The 16,234-nt window shown below is 55.6% G+C and overlaps 1 protein-coding gene across 3 annotated transcripts in view; it reads right to left on the bottom strand.

Annotated features, from left to right (window-relative positions):
- The window catches only part of Palm (paralemmin), a 29,676-nt gene that overhangs the window by 5,207 nt on the left and 8,235 nt on the right, over positions 1–16,234 (bottom strand). The window contains exons 2-8 of one of the 3 annotated variants that reach the window (XM_013022858.1): positions 8,665–8,716; positions 8,296–8,376; positions 7,102–7,232; positions 5,659–5,815; positions 4,854–4,875; positions 3,290–3,349; positions 961–1,092 (exon numbers count right to left, since the gene is read on the bottom strand). In XM_013022858.1, the coding sequence (XP_012878312.1) occupies positions 961–1,092; positions 3,290–3,349; positions 4,854–4,875; positions 5,659–5,815; positions 7,102–7,232; positions 8,296–8,376; positions 8,665–8,716 (635 nt within the window). The remainder of the gene's footprint in view (positions 1–960; positions 1,093–3,289; positions 3,350–4,853; positions 4,876–5,658; positions 5,816–7,101; positions 7,233–8,295; positions 8,377–8,664; positions 8,717–16,234) is intronic. The other 2 variants (XM_013022859.1, XM_013022860.1) reach the window with 2 other exon arrangements.

The following is a 16,234-nucleotide window of genomic DNA, read 5'->3' as shown; positions in this document are numbered from 1 at the left end:
GTCTCTCCTGCCCGGGCTGGCTTTGAACCGAGATCCTCAGATCTCAGCCTCCTGAGTAGCTAGGATTACAGGCGTGAGCCACCAGCGCCCGGCTTGTTTTGTTTTTTTTTTTTTAATTGGAGTTAAGAGTCTCACAGACTTTCCTGCCCAGGCTGGCTTTGAACTGCAGTCCTCAGATGTCAGCCTCCTGAGTATTTAGGATTACAGGCGTGAGCCACCAGACCTGGCTGCAAGTTCCTTTGGTGGTTAATTGGAGGCAAATGTCTCTTGGAATTGTCTGCCTGGGGTTGGCTTTGAACTGTGATCCTCAGATCTCATGAACCACCCGGCGCTGAGCTTGGGCATTTCTCTTTTCTGGCATGCTGGATGCACCGGAAGCTGCAGCAGCTATGAGCAGGGTGACACTGTACCCCACTGGGAGGCAGGAAGAAGGGGCGAGGGGGTGAGGCTATGGAGCAATCAGGACCCTTGACCATCAGGAGAGCGATGTGGTAGAGCCACCATGAGACCAGTCACTGTGTGAACCCACAGTTCCACTCCACACTGCACCCCAGATCATACAGAACCTATGCAGCGTTCCAAGACCAGAAGGTGGGCCCTGCCTATTCTCTGCGGGTCTATGAATGGACCCAGGAAGTCCGGCTGCACGATGTGTGGTCCAGCCACAGCCAGGAATGGGAGGAGGTGGCGACCCATTCTATAACACAGAGAGACCCGGAGTCTACCTGCTCTGTGAGAAACGCAGATACACAAGGCCCATGGATAGAACAAGACCAGGACAGACAAATCCACGGCCGGTAACTTGAACCGGGGTCCAGGATGGGCCATCTGCCACCGATGCCGGTGCCTCTGTGTGTAGGGAACCTGGGTGGTGACCACAGGATTTCCGACTTGAGCTCGGGCTCTTTGAGGGCAGGTGGGGACCATGGAGGTGGGGCTGTGGGAGGGGTGGCCTCATACCTTTGGTCTCGTCCTCGTAGACCTTGATTCCCTGCGGGAGGGGATCCCGGGGGAGCAGCGTGGTGCTGGACAGCACCTTCGTCTCCCCAGTCACCTTGTCCTTCTCCACTGTGATCTCGACTGAGTACATAGCTAACACAAGAGGCACGGGGTTAACCCCGAAGCCTGCCCCCCCCCACCGCCCTTCACCCGCAGGATGACCCCTCCTACCCTGCTAGGCAGCGGCCAAGCCAGGGGTGGGGGAAGATGGCAGGTGGGAGGGGCCAGCAGCACGGAGCCAAGCGGAGATGAAGCAGCCTCATTCAGGATACTAGGTGACCCCCTGCGGACCTGGTCCTCCTTAACTCCACAACCTCCCGTGGCTCTTTGGCTCTGAGCTCCAAGAGTATCACTACCGTCCAGGACCTGACTCTAATCAAGCCATCACGCACAGCCCTGGACCCAGGACTCCTGAGAGCAGGAAAAAGAGGCCAAAAGACCACAGTGACCCCCTCGCACCTCGACCGGACAGCGCTTCCAGAACCCACCCCCTGGCCCGGCATCCTTCCACGGCACCAATAACTCTGTCTTCAGTTGGCTGCCTGGCCTTCCTGGTCACCTGGTTCGCCTCCTCTCTCGTCCCCGAGCTCAGCTGCGCTGCCCTGGGAATTTCCTTCAAGTCCTGGCTTTAACCTCTTTAAACAATGCCCAGTGTCCTTCATGAAGACCTCGCCCTGAACACGGTCAGATCTGCTACGTATCTCCCACCACAGTCCCAGATTCTCCCAGGGCTGATGGCTCACGCCTGCAATCCCAGCTACTCCGGAGGCTGAGATTTGAGGATCAGGGTTCCAAAAAGGAGACTTTTATCTCTAACTACCATACACACACACACACACACACACACACACACAGAAGTAGAGCTGTGCCTCAAGTGGTAGAGCACAATCCTTGAGTGAAAATAGCCCAGGGACAGGGCCCCAGGCCCTGAGTTCAAGTCCCAGGAGCAGCATAAATGTAACATGTGCACACGTGTGTGCATGCACACACACACAGTTCCAAACTCTCCCTGTTCAACACTTCGACCTGCTCCACCTGCACCGCCTGCAGCCTCCACCTTCAGCAATGGAGCTGTGCGCTGCTGGCACCCCTCAGCCCCCAGCCCCTACCATGGTTCCCCAGCACCAGCAGCTCTATCCAGCATCTCCAGCCCCAGTGCAACGCCCCCCCACCCTCCTGCTGTGCTCCCCGTGGCCACCAGAGGGCGCCCGAGCATGCAGTCAGGAGGGTCCCTGCTCTGCGCCCCTGGAGCCCTCCATGGCTTTCGCCTCCTGCTGGTCAAAGCCCAAGTCCTCCCTGTGGCTTGAAAAGTGTTTCTCAAAACTCCACACCCTCTCTGCTTTAGCTCTGTAAATTGCTCATAGCCAGCCAGTCACCCCAGCAGAATATTGGTTGCCCCAGGCTACCATCCTTCATGCCTGGCACCCGTAGCAAGCACTCAGGGAAGTCTTTCTTGACTAATTGATTTAATCCCTTTGATCTAATCCCACCTCCCCCTTGTTCCTGGACACCTGTGCCCAAGGCTGCCCATACAGCTGTGCAGGCTGTGCATTGTGCTTGGGTGCTACCCCTTGCTACCCCTGGCTCTTGATACATGCTGGTTACTATTTTCCCTTTTCTTCCTTGTTTCTGGGCTTGCTCAATTCAAGTGAGCAATCTGTCATTTCTCAGGAGTCACAGGCACCATCGGGTTCGTTTGCTGCTGGGCCCGCTGTGGGGTCCCTACAGCATTACCTCTCTGCTTTTGGGGAAACCCAAGGTGTCAGGTATCACAGGGCAGGGAAAGGACTTGAGGCTGGCCTCGTTCATGCTTGGCGTGAGCTGGCCTTCTGTTTCCTTGTGTGCGATGCGGCTGCCAGGGAGCCTAGCAGTTACTAGTCTCTCCGCGCGCCCCCTCCTTCCCCGCGCCCCCGGCAGGCAGGAGCAGGGGGAGCGTGGGGAGGCTGGAAGGGTGTGCCAGCCCAGGCCCTGGGCGGGGGTGGGGGGAGCTGCCATGTTAGGGGAATGGAAGGCATTGGCTGTGGGCTGGGTTAGAACTGCCATGCTGGGCCCGTCTTCTCAGGGGAAGCTTGGGCCAGTGATGTGTGGCAAGATTGCAAAGCAGAAATGTGTCACGACCACCCCAGGCTGGGGATGGTGCCCTGGTTCAGCCACCACCTCGGTACCACAGTCCCTACTAGGCTGTGCTCCGAGCAGCAGGCCTACATCACCTCCCACCCGAGTCATGAGATAAGGAACGAGGTCCCGGATGGTGGCTGGAGCCAGGACGCGGGCCTGGGATCCGACCTACCTGCCTTCATCATGGGGGAGCTTCCGGCCACCCTCCCTGGGGTGTTTGAAGCTTGCTGTTCTGCAGGGGAAGATAGAGAGGGGAGAGAAGGGTTGAGCAAGAAGGCCTTGCTATGGTGGTGGTTGTTTTTCTCGTTTTGGTGCCAGTCCTGGGGTTTGAACCCAGGGCTGTCCCTGAGCATTTTGCTCAAGGCTGGTGCTCTATCACTCGAGTCACAGCTCCAATTGGAGATAAAGGTCTCAGAGACTTTCTTGCCCAGGCTGGCTTTGAATCATGAGCCTCAGATCCTGAGTAGCGGTGATTATAGGCATGAGCCGCCAGCTTTCCCATCTATTTGTTTTTGTGTACTAAGGTTGAACTCAGGGTCTTATACTCTTGCTTGGCTTTTTTCCACTCAAGGCTGGGGCTCTACCATTTGAATCATGCCTCCATTTCCAACTTTTTGCTGGTGAATTGAAGAGTCTTTTGAATTTATCTGCCCAGGCTGGCTTTAAGTCGCAATTCTCATATCTCCTTCTGATAGCTAGTAGTATAGTCTTGAGCCACTGGCACCCAGCAAGAGACAAGGCCTTGTGCCTTCACCCCTAAACTCTAGCCCTCATGCCCCTAGACCACGCCCTCCCCTGCCCCCTACACCAAAACACCAAGACACTGCCCCTTCCCACAAAACAGACACATTCTATCCCACACTGTGATGTTCACTTTTTAGCCCAAGTGATTTTTCACAAAATCCCTGAGAGACCTGTGTGGATGTGTTTAATTATTAATTTTTTATTCTACAGTAAGACAAGGAGACACTCACCTTATGAATAATTAACACAACAAATCAGGCTATAGATGCTGCAGGCCACTGTGCCGGTTTGTTCTCTGAGCTCCAGCCCAGGACCACCAAGCACACATACATGATTTATGGTGTATTTTCCAGTGCTGGGCTCAAATTCAAGGTCTCTACAGCCTTTGTATTTATGTATGTATCTATATAATTATAATTATATATGTATTTAGATTTATATATGTTTTTCTTTTTTTTGGTGCAAGTACTGGGACTTGAACTCAGAGCCTCACATTCAAGCTTAGCTTTTTTTTTTGTCTGTTGTGGGGTTTGAACTCAGGTCTTAGGTGCCGCTGTCTCTGAGCTCTTTGCTCAAGGCTAGTGCTCTACCACTTTGAGCTGCAGGCCCATTTCTGGTTTTTAGGTGTTTTATTGGAGATAAGAGTCTCACAGCCGTTCCTGCTCAGGCTGGCTTCAAATCGTGATGCTTCGAGCTCAGCCTCCTGAGTCACTAGAATTACAGGGTTACCACCAGGAACCTTTTTGAGCCCAGCCTTGTCTCAATCTGGCAACTCCACCCCAGGGATCTTGTGAAAATGCAACACACACACACATCGGGATACTCTGGGCCCGAATCAGGGCTCCGGTAGAATAATAGAATTAGTCAGGCGTGGTCTGCTGCTTCTCTTCTATTTATACAACAATAACTGCTTTCAGGCTTCCACCCACATGCAATCCCTGCCATGGCCACCAGAGGGCACCTGAGCCCGCCATTTTCCCTAGAAGCCTTACCTTTGGGAGTGCCCACTGGGGTCTGCAAGAGAAAACAAGAGAGGTCAGGAATGCTGGGGCCTCAACTGACCTCCTTCTCATCCTATCCTGTTCCTGAAACCTGAACTTAGGGCCTGTGCGCTGTCCCTCAGCTCTTTTGCTTAAGTGCTCTACTACCTTGAGCCACAGCACCACGTCCAATTTTCTGGTGGCTAATTGGAGATGAATCTCATGGACTTTCCCGCCCCGGCTGACTTCAAACTGTGATCCTCAGATCTCAGTCTCCTGGGTAGCTGAGATTACACATGTGAACCACTGGTATCGGGCCATCCTCTTTTGGGGTTCAGATCTTTTTTGGGGGGAGGGGGTCCGAACTCTGGGCCTGGGCGCTGTCCCTCAGCTCTTCAGCTCAAGGCTAGCGCTCTACCACTTGAGCCACAGTGCCACTTCCTGCTTTTTCTGCTTATGTGGTGCTGAGGAACAGAACCCAGGGCCTCATGCATGCAAGGCAAGCGCTCTACTGCTGAGCCACCCTCCCAGCCCCGGGGTTCAGATCTTGCCCCTTTATTGGCAAGGCCTTCAGGTTATGCTGGGTCCAGCTCCCTCTCTATCTCCCCTCCATGGTCAGACTTGTCCACAGCCACCCCAGTGCCCCTGCCAGGTTAGTGCAGCAGCTTCTTGCTCTTTCTCTAACATAGTCCTGCCTCAATGGACCATCCTGTGTGTGTGGGTCCCCTCCATTTGGAACAAAAGCTTCCTGTTTCTCTAGGTCAAAGTGCATACCGCCACTGGGGTCTCGGCCTGTGCTGGGCACCCCGTTCCTTACCTGCTGGGAATTCATCACCACTTCTGTTTTGCTGTCCCGGGCTGGGCTTGGGGCTGAGGTGGGAGTCCGGGCCGGGCTGGGGGCTGTGGTGGCATTCTCCTGGGGGGCAGCAGGGACTGACACCCCATTTTCCAGCATGTCTATCTCCTTCTCCAACCTGCAAAGAGGCAGGTGTGAGGCACAGGCCACTTTCGACCCCCTGCGGCTTGCTGGATCTAACGTTTCCTAATGACCCCGCATAGTCTTCTCATATGGCTTCACAAGTGGGGAAACTGAGGCATGGCATGGCGTGATCGTTCAGCCAGCGAGCAGGGCAGCAGCACTGGCACCACAGCTGACTCTGCTCAGTCCTGTCATCATTTATTCCAAATGAGCTCTGCTGTTTTCCCCCTTCAAATTCATTTCCTTTTCACAGGAAATGTTATCTCTCTGGGGACCATGGAAAAAAAGGGTCACTTTCCAAGTTACAGAAGGTAATGGGAGGTGTGGCTCAAGAGGTGGAACAAGCTGAAAAGCTCTAAATTCAAACCCCAGTACTGACAGGAAAAAAAAAAAAAAAGCACAAACAAATCCAGGAAAACAAAGAGGGCTGGGTTGGAGGGACTCCTGGAAGTTCAGCCCCTCCCCAGGACAGCCTCAGCAGAACTACCCGACCCATCCCCAGCCTGGATTGGCCGAGATCTTTAGAGGGCGGGATGATTGTGGAGCTGCATGGGCAGAGGCAGAGAGCAGGTGAACCTGCAGGGAGTGCCCACCCCAAATCTGTTCAGATTGGGGATGTCTCCAGAGCTCACCCCCTCCTCCCACCCCCTCTAGAACCTTCTGTGACCTCTCACGTCTTCCTGGGGCCACCTCTCAGTCCCCATGCTCTGGGCCCCTTCCTTGGCTTGAGCCGACACTTGGAATTTCGGTCATTTCCCTCCGCCCTGACCCTACTGCTCCCAGCTGGCCCTGGGCCTCTGTCTGCTGGAAACTGGTGTTTTGTCCCAGCCCCCATCCTGCCCCTTCCCCTGTTTCCTGTAGGCCTGGCCGTCACGGTGGCCTCTGCCAGCACCAGTGGAGGACTGGCCAGCTGGGCTGGCGCCAGGAAGCCCCCCCCCCCGGGACACCAATGGCGGCAACTCCCATCCTCTGGGACCCTGGATCTGCCCTGACTTCAAATGACTCTTAACACCTGCTCTAACAACACTGAGACAGCTCAGAGTCAGTGAGGCAGCCTCTGTCCACAGCCCAGCCCAGCCTGTGAGTCCTTCATCAAAGCCATCACCCCCAAAGCAGTCTATCTGGGAGCCACACCTGAACCAGCCACTATGTCCTGGAACACATTATCTTCGTCCCCCACCATGAGGGACCCTGGCCCTTCCATCTGGGGCTTCTACTGAATCTGTGTGTACCCGGGCTCCCTCTGTGTGTGAGTCTAGCTGGGTTCCTGTGTGAGCTCACCTGCAGATGGACTCTTCCAGAAGCCGGGCCTTCTGCTCATCCTCCTGCATCTGCTTCCTCATGTCCTCATCACCTTCTGAAGCTGAGGATGGCGTCCCCTCTAGCAGCCAGCGTTCCCGCAGTGCCTTGGACTGCAGGGGCAGACATGAGGGTCAGACTCAAGTTATAGTCAGTATGGGGATCAATCAGGGTCCTGCTTGTGGTCAGAGTCAAAATCAGGGTTAGGGTAAAGGTCAGACTGTGGCTCATGCTTTGGCCAGAGGTCGTGTGTGTGTGTGTGTGTGTGTGTGTGTGTGTATGTGTGTGTGTGTGTGTACACATGGCACCAGTATTGGTGCTTGAATTCAGGACCTGGGTGATCTCCTTGAGTTGTTTTGCTCAAGACTAGCGCTCTACCACTTGAGTCACTTCCATGGCTTTAGTTTTGATAGTTAATTGGTGATAAGAGTCTTACGGGCTTTCCTGTCCTAGCTGACTTCAAGCCATGATCCTCAGATCTCAGCCTCTCAGCCTCCTGAGTAGCTAGGATTATAGGAGTGAGCCACAGGTGCCAGGCAGGGCTGAGGTCTTGATGAAGGCCAGGGTCAGGATCAATCAACATCATCATGGCCAAGGAGCAGAGTCAAAGTCAAAGGCTAGGTCTGGGTCAAAGTGAGGACCTTTGTGGTTGGAATCAAGGTCCAGAACTGGATCAGGATTGTGAACCACACCATGGTCAGGGTCAAGCAGGATCAGGGGCATCAGGGTGGGATCAGGATCAACATTGGAGTCAGGTTCAGGGTTGGGGCCGGAATTAGGGTGCTGATCTCCTTATTCCTCAGTTCCTCACGGTCTATAGAGACCGCACAGCGCCCATGTAGACCTCACCAGGCAGGCCCCGCCCTCATAGATACGCCTACCTCAGCCAAGGTCACACCCACCAGCCCCCACCCATACAGACCACGCCCACCGGGACAGCCTGTACCAGCCACACCCCCTGCAGGCCACACCCTCAAGACTCTGTCCATTCAAGTCCCGCCCTGCTCCATGCAGGCTCCACCCACAAGAACCTGCCACACAGGCCACGCCCACACAATACGAGTCACGCCCCAAGACAAGCCTCCCAGGCCCCACCCCATGCCGGGACCACGCCCACAGCGCCTCCTTGCAGCCCCGCCCCTGGACCCGCCCACCCGGGAGCGCCACGCCCCCTACCTTCAGGTGCTGCAGCTGCCGCCGGTCATCCTCCAGCTGCCGGCGCCGGCTCTCAATCTCCGCCTGCCTCCTCCGCTTCTCCTGGGGGGCCGCGGGCAGGGTCAGCATGGAGAGCCGGCCGGCCCGCCATGCCCGCCTCCCCCGAGACCCCCGCGTTCCCTGAGTGAGCCCCAGCTTCGTGATGATCGGCCGGGGGCAGGGTCTGCCCAACGCCAGCCTCAGTTTCCCCACCTGTACACCATACGGAGGTAGGGAACGGCCACGCCCTGGTTCTGTGCCCCAGACTGGACGTGGGGAACCCAGAGACCCCACTCCCTCCCCCAATCTCTACCCCCAGACCCTCCTGCCCACAGGACAGCGGTAACTTACTGCGATGGCCTGGAGCCGCTCCTGCTGGAATGCAGTGTCTGCCGCCAGGACCCTGGAGACAGGAGACCGAGGGCCACCTCAGCCAGACCCCCGGAAGGTGACCCCGGGCTAGGGCTCACCTCCGACACCCTTATCCATTAATTCCCTCAGCAAAACCTCTTGCAGCACCCTGGTGGCACGCCCCCCTGGCAAAGCACAGGGCCAAGGGAGAGAGGCACAGTCCAGGGAACAGGGCAGGAGGAGGGGAGGAGGAGAGGAACGTTCGGGAAGGTGGGGGAAGAGGGTAATTGAGGTTGGGCCTGGAGGGATGCATAGGAGCTCAGCAGGTTTCCCAGGCCCTTCCACACACTCCCACCTAACAAGAGGGCAGAGGGCCCATCAGACTCCATCCAACTGTGGGCTTTCATAGTCAAATGGACCATTCTAGGACTTCTAGCACTTTCCACCCTGGCCTTCCCAGCAGCCTAAAGAGCCCAGAGAGGATGCTCTTGCCCATTGTCTTTTCCCAGTTGGCCCAGTGAGGTGGGTTTTGGGGTGTGTGTGTGTGTGTGTGTGTACTGAGGCTTGAGTTCAGTGCTCACAGCTGGCGCTCTACCACGTCAGCCATGCCCCAGTTCCAGCTTTTTTTTTTTTTTTTGCTAGTTATCTTGGATTTGTGCACTGGGGCTGCCTCTGAAGCTCGATCCTCAGAACGCAGCCTCCTGGAGTAGCTAGGATTACAGGGGTGATCCACCGGTGCTGGGCCACCCAGTGAGGTTTGAGCCTTACTCCAAGGGCTGATTGATATACAGCAGGAGGTTAATAAAGCAGCGAAGAATCCCTCACTCTCTCCCAGGCCCGGGTGGGCTTCGGAGCTCCTACTTACTGAGGCGAACTGTGCATCCAATGCGGGTGATCTACCTTCCATTCCCCCCCCTGCTGGCCACGCCCCAGTGCTGGCCCCGCCCCACCCAGTGGGTGGGGCTTTGACTCAGGCCCCTCCCTCCCATCACTAGGGCTTGTCAAAGGTTCCAAAGCCCCTGTGAGCAAGAGCTCAGTTAAAGGCTGTGACTGGAATTTGGGTGTGTTCCTAGGACACAGGCAGGATCGAGTGTGGGGTGGTTCCAGGCTGTGTGTGTGTGTGTGTGTGTGTGTGTGTGTGTGTGTATGTGTGTGTATTGGGGGTAGTTTCCAGTCCTCTGCCGTGTGTGTGTGTGTGTGTGTGTGTGTTGGGGGTAGTTTCCAGTCCTCTGCCGTGTGTGTGTGTGTGTGTGTGTGTGTGTGTGTGTGTGTGTGTGTTGGGGGTAGTTTCCAGTCCTCTGCCCCAAATCCCAAATGATCCCAGGGCCAGCTGGCTGCTCAAGGCAGCGCCCATGGGCAGGAGGCCCAGGCAAATGGGGGGGCAGGGCCTGGTGGCCCCAACTAGTCCGCCTCTCCTCCCTCCCCTCCCCTGGCCTCTCCTCTTTAACCTCCCTCCCCCAGGCTCCCCTCCCCAAGCCTTCCCCCCACCCCCAGCCAGCCCACACTGTCCCAGCCCAAGCCCTTCCCACTTCTCCTCCCCACCCTGGTCCCTTATCTTGGAAGGGACTGAAATTACAGACTGTCCTTTACTTCTCTTGCCACCCCGACACCCCCTGTCCTTGTTATCAGGGCCTGGAGTCACCCAGGGGGACTCAGGAAGGCCCCTCACACCTCTCTGGGTCTTAGTTTCCCCATCTGTAAGTGGAGGGGCCCCAGACACCCCCAGCTTTCCGTCACACAGAGCCCCCCTTCCCCCAGTCGAAGAGGCTGCTCTGGGTTGGATCAAGACACTCTGAGCCCACAGGTTCCATTTCCTGGCCCCACTGAGACCTGTGAAGCTGCCAGGCTCCCACGCCCTGCAGGTGACCCCCAGTGGTCCCTCCCTTCCTGACTGGCCACACAGCTCCGATTGGGGTGCCTCCCAGGGCCCCACCCCCTAGCAGGACCACACCCTCTGTGGCTTCCCCTTCTCTCCCAGAGTGAGGTTGGGTTCAGCTGGGTGGGGCTCAGGAGAGGCTTGATCAAGCTTTCTGGCATGGGGGCCCCTGCCACAAGGACCAGCTCAACTGGGACTTCAGGGTCTGCCCAGTGGCACTGTACTCACCCACCCTTCATTCCCGCTGGCCTCCTTTTCCCCAGCTTTAATCCGGGCTCCCAAATCCTCTACCACCTCCCTGGACCCTGACAGCCCTCTCTCTGTACCCCACAACCAGAGAGACAGCTTCTTAAAACAAGAATCATATCCTGACTCTAACCATTGCTACTCACACCTTGGAAGAAACCATCAGGCTGGAGTACCAGCCAGGATCTTTGCTTGGCAGCTTGCTCTAACCACCAGGATCTATGTCTAGATACCCAGTTCTCTCCTACCCCAGGCCCTTTGCACTTGCTGTTTCCCTTGTCTGTTAGTTCTTCTCAGGGCTGATCACTAAGTCCATAGAGGGCAAGACTAGGAAGTGGCAGAGCTGGACTCAACTCAAGCCATTACTGCCCAGATGGGATCCACTAGAGACCCACCCAGGATGTTGGCAAAGCTGGATCACAGGGTCCACACAGCAGCGAAGACCTCGGGGCACAGGGGACCATGACTGGACCCTGCTCCCACCCCAGTGGTCAGGTGACTATTCAGGACCAACCCAGGGACACAGGGATGTCTGTGCGGCTGGCTCGCCCGCCTGGAGACAAGGCGGCAGTGTCCACTTGAACAGCCTGTCCCGAGCCAGGGGCAGGGGAAGGTCAGGCGGGCAGAACAAGCAGAGAGGCACTGGGACGATGCTGCCAGCGAGGCTGGGCAAGAGGAACTGTCCCCACCGCGTGGGTCACAGATGGAGGGGGTGCAGGCTAGGCCACCACCCTGGGGGGGGGGGAGAGGCGGGGAGCCAGAGCCGCTGCCCCGCCCCCCTCCCAGCGCTGCCGCCGCCACCGCCACCGCCTGATGGATGGCGGCCCGCGGGAGTCGGTCGCCTTGGCAACCGCGCTGTCCCCATGGCAACGCGAGGCCCACACAGGGGTGGGGCCTGTGCTCAGCGGCTCCCACCCCCAGACGGTGGTGCCTGGAGGGGGGGGGTGCTGCTAGGCTTCCTGCTTGTCCTAGGGGGACTGCCTAGAGGGTGGGCCGGGGCGGAGGGGTTCAGTCTTGCTTCCCCCAGAGGACACTTTAATATTCAGGGGTTCCTGGTCTGTCCGATGAGCACAGCCAAGAAGAATCTTAAGACTAAAGGATGAGCAACTTCTTTTTTTTTTTCTTTTTGCCAGTGTTGGGGCTTGAACTCAGGGCCTGGGCGCTGTCCCTGAGCTTCTTTTGCTCAAGGCTTGAGCCACAGCACCATTTCTGGCTTTTTCTGTATATGTGGTGCTGAGGAATCGAACCCAGGGCTTCACGCATGCTAGGCCAGCACCCTACCACGGAGCCACCTTCCCAGCCCTAAGGCTTTGCAACTTCTTGAACCCACATCATAAAGCAAAACACAGCCAACACTAAGAAGACAGCCATGAGGTGAAACAAAGGAAACGGGGTGGCCTTCACTGCTCCATTTCCAACAACCCTTCATCAGTGGGGAAACTGAGTCCACTGGGAGAGCAATTCATACGCTGTGGCAGTGTTAGGAAGCACCAGAACTTATTGTCACCGTCCTATTCAAAGGAGAGCAGAAACACAGTGGAGCCTTTCAAGCGCCCAGTCTCAGCCTCCACTGGGCCAGGCAGGGGTGTGGCACCGGCTGAGCAGTAGAAACAGAGGCCGCATCACCAAAGATCTTAGGTGGAGCCCAGTGCAGGTGGCTCAGCCTGTCAACCTTGTTATTCAGGTCACTGACATTTGAGGATCACAGTTCAATGCCAGCCAGGAAGGAAAGTCTGTGAGACTCTTATTTCTAATTAACTACCAAAAAGCTGGAATTGGAGCTGTGGCTCAAGTGGCAGAGCACCAGTCTTAAACCAAAAAATGCTCAGGGACAGCACCCAGACTCTGACTTCAAGCCCAGGTGTGGGAATACATGCCCTCCCCCCACCCCACCCCCAAATCCTGGGGCTTGAACTCAGGGCCCAGCAACTGTCCCTGAGCCTCTCTGTGCTCAAGGCTAGCACTCTACCACCTGAGCCATAGCGCCACTTCTAGTTTTCTATGTATGTGGTAAAAAGGACTTGAACCCAGAGCTTCATGCATGCTAGGCAAGCACTTTACCACTAAACCACATTCCTAGCCCATGGGCACACATTAAAACAACAACATACACACACACAAACACAGCACACACACTATGTTGAAACTGAACTATACAACTGTGGGTAAGGGATGGGATGGAAACACTGGGAGAGAGTGAGAGAAAGGGTGACACTGTCCAAAAAGAAATGTACTCTTGGGCTGGGAAGGTGGCTCAGTGGTAGAGCGCTTGCCTTGCATGCCTGAGGCCCTGGGTTCCATTCCTCAGCAACACATAAGCAAAATGAAAAAAGCCGGAAGTGGGGCTATGGCTCAAGTGGTAGAGCGCTAGCCTTGAGCTGAAGAGCTGAGGGACAGCGCCCAGGCCCAGAGTTCAGGCCCCACGACCAGACCTCCCCCCCAAAAAAGAAATGTACTCTTTATCGGACTTATGTAACTGTAACCCCTCTGTACAACACCTTTATAAGTACAATAAAAAATGAAAAGCAAACAGATCTCAGGTGCAGATGGAGAGGTGGGGTTTTGTGCGGCCTCAGGACACTGCCATCTCTGAAAGGTAGGCACCACCAGCTTTGAGCTGCCCACCCACAGTGTGCAGCGCAGCGCGGGCGTCCCGGCCCTGCATGTGTGTGTGTGCATGCGTGCGTGTGTGTACGCCTGCGCGCGCACGATTATTTTTACAATACTCTGGAGCAAAAAAATCTGTGCCGGGATGCTGCCATGTGGGCGGCTCAGACCTGGGCAGGGCGTCGTCTGCAAGCGCGTGAGATAATCCTCGCTTGAGCAGCAGATGAGCTAATGGGACCCAAGCCCAGAGCCAGACGCAGCCCAACGAGGCCTCCGCGCGCGCGGTGCTTTGCAGGCTTTATTTTCTTTCTTTCTAAAAGGTCCAGAGAAGTTATGCAACAAATCCAAGGTCACCCAGCGGGCAGGGAGGGCCCTGGCAGAGAGGCTGGTGGGTGTAAGTGATGTGGGGGGGGAGGGGTGTCACACGAGATCTTCTCCTGGTAGACAGGAATGGGGTAGGGGGTGGGGAGGCCCCCCCAATCAGGCAGGCACAGTGCCCAGAGCTAGGAACATTCCTGCTGCCCAGTGAAAGGAAAGCGCTGACCGTAGGCCTTGGCCAGGAGGATTTCGGGTTATGCAGGCCCACGGGCCACAGGGTACTGAGGAATTGAACCCAGGGCTCCCACTGGGGATAGGCCCCTCAACCTGTCTGGATCTGAGCCCCCTGGAGAGCCCCAAGAGTCTCCTGTGGCCCCTGGGAGCTTTTGTCCCCTGGGGCCGGCTGCCAGCTACTCTTCAGGGCTTTGTGCTTCACCCCTTCGACCTTGTCTTTTTTTGTTTTTGTTTTTGGTGGGTCCTGGAGCTTGAACTCAGGGCCTGGGTGATGTTTCTGAGATTTTTTTTTTTCCCCTCAAGGTTGGAGTTCTAACCACGTGAGCCACAGTTCCACTTCCAGCTTTTTGGTGGTGAATTGGAGATGAAGGAGTTTCATCAGTGTTGCCTGCCAGTGCTGGCTTGGAACTATGCTCCTCAGATCTCAGCCTCCTGACTAGCTAGGATGACACTTGTGAGTCACTGTACCAGGCTGTCTCTTTATCCTTTAAGCCCAAGTGGTCAATTGCTTTTCAGAGCTCAGCTCGGCACAGCTATCTCCCCTGATGCCCTCTGGGGTCTCCAAGAGTGGGGAGAAAGCTTCCTCCACCCAGCCCTAATGGCTCACAGACACTAATGAGGTAAAGAATATGAGGGACTCCTAAGACTTCCAGAAGGTGCTGGGCAGAGGTTGATATGTTGCCTATTAACCTGGGGTGGGGGAGGAGCTGGATCCTGGCCACAGAAAGGAAAGGGTTGACCAGGCAGGGCCAAAGACCCAGGCTCCCTCTCCACCCCCCATTCCTCTGCCCTGGATCCACAAAGCATTCCTGGCCTGCTCCCACCCCAGGGCCTTTGCACCTGCTGTGCCAACTGCCCAGTGCACTCTGCCAGTGCAGGTCTCCAATGGGCCTTCCTGCCTTTCCTCAGAGGTCACCCCCTCACTCAGGTCCCCGCAGCCACTTGAATTTTCACCTTCTGGCACCTCTCCAGTCCTCATCCCCCACCATGAGACACCCTTGTTTTACTGATTTTCTTCAGAGGCAAGATGTGGATTCATGGGAGAACAGGGCTCACCTCAAGGGATGAGGTGACTGCAGCAGGAAGGTTCTGGAACTAGATAGAGGCAGTGGTGGTGGCAGAACTTGGTATCAAAAAGTGGGTTGAGTGATTCCTTGTCTGTAATGTTTGGGACAATCAGTGTTTTGTATTTGGGCATGTTTATGTCTACAAAATGATCTCTCTTATGTATAATCTGGAGTCAAATTATGATCTCCAGGTGTCTTTGTGTGTATGTGTGCATGTGTGTGTATGTGCATGTGTGTGCATGTGCATGTGTGTGCATGTGTATGTGTGTGTGTGTGTGTGTGTGTGTGTTGATATTGGGGTTTGAACTCAGAGCCTGGGCACTGTCCTTTAGCTGTTTTTGTTCAAGGCTGGCATGTGAGCCCACAGCTCCATTTCCATCTTTATGGTGGTTAATTGGAGATAAGGGTTTCATAGATTTTCCTGTCCAAACTGGCTTTGAACCATGATCCTCAGATCTCAGCCTCCCATGTAGCTAAGATTACAGGAGTGAGCCACTTACAGAATGTCTCCCTCCCCCCAGTCCCCCCACCCCCACCCCATCCTAAGGCCCAGACACTGGGCTTAGGCTCTGTCTTGAGCTCCTTTTTTTGTTTGTTTTTTGGGTCTGGTCGTGGGGCCTGAACTCTTGGCCTGGGCGCTGTCCCTCAGCTCTTCAGCTCAAGGCTAGTGTTCTATCACTGGAGCCACAGCGCCACTTCTGGCTTTTTTTTTTTCTGCTTATGTGGTGCTGAGGAATCGAACCCAGGGCCTCAAGCATGCAAGGCGAGAGCTCTACCACTGAGCCACCTTCCCAGCCCTTGAGCTCCTTTTTGCTCAGGGCTAGTGCTCTACCACTTGAGCCAAAGCACCAATTTCCGGCTTTTTGTGTGATTAATTGGAGAAAAGAGTTTCACGGACTTTCCTGCCGGGGGCTGGCTTTGAACTGTGGTCCTCAGATCTCAGTCTCCTGAACAGCTAGGATTATAAGTGTAAGCCACTGGGGCCCAGCTTAGAATGTGTTTAATGGAACCACATTTTTAGTGTTCCATTAGTTGCTTAGAGAAAGAGAGTGAGAGCAAGAGAGAGAGAAAGAGACAGAGAGAGACAGAGACAGAGAGACAGCAAGACAGAGAGAGAGGAGGGAGGGAAGGAGGGAAGGAAGGAAGGAAGGAAGGAAAGAAGGAAGGAAGGAAGGAAGGAAGGAAGGAAGGAAGGAAGGAAGGAAGGAAGGAAGGAAGGAAG

The sequence above is a fragment of the Dipodomys ordii genome, unplaced genomic scaffold (assembly GCF_000151885.1).
Source record: "Dipodomys ordii isolate 6190 unplaced genomic scaffold, Dord_2.0 Scaffold64, whole genome shotgun sequence".
Taxonomy (NCBI): domain Eukaryota; kingdom Metazoa; phylum Chordata; class Mammalia; order Rodentia; family Heteromyidae; genus Dipodomys; species Dipodomys ordii.
The sequence above is the reverse complement of the archived record's forward strand: the minus strand, read 5'-3'. Positions and strand labels throughout refer to the sequence as shown.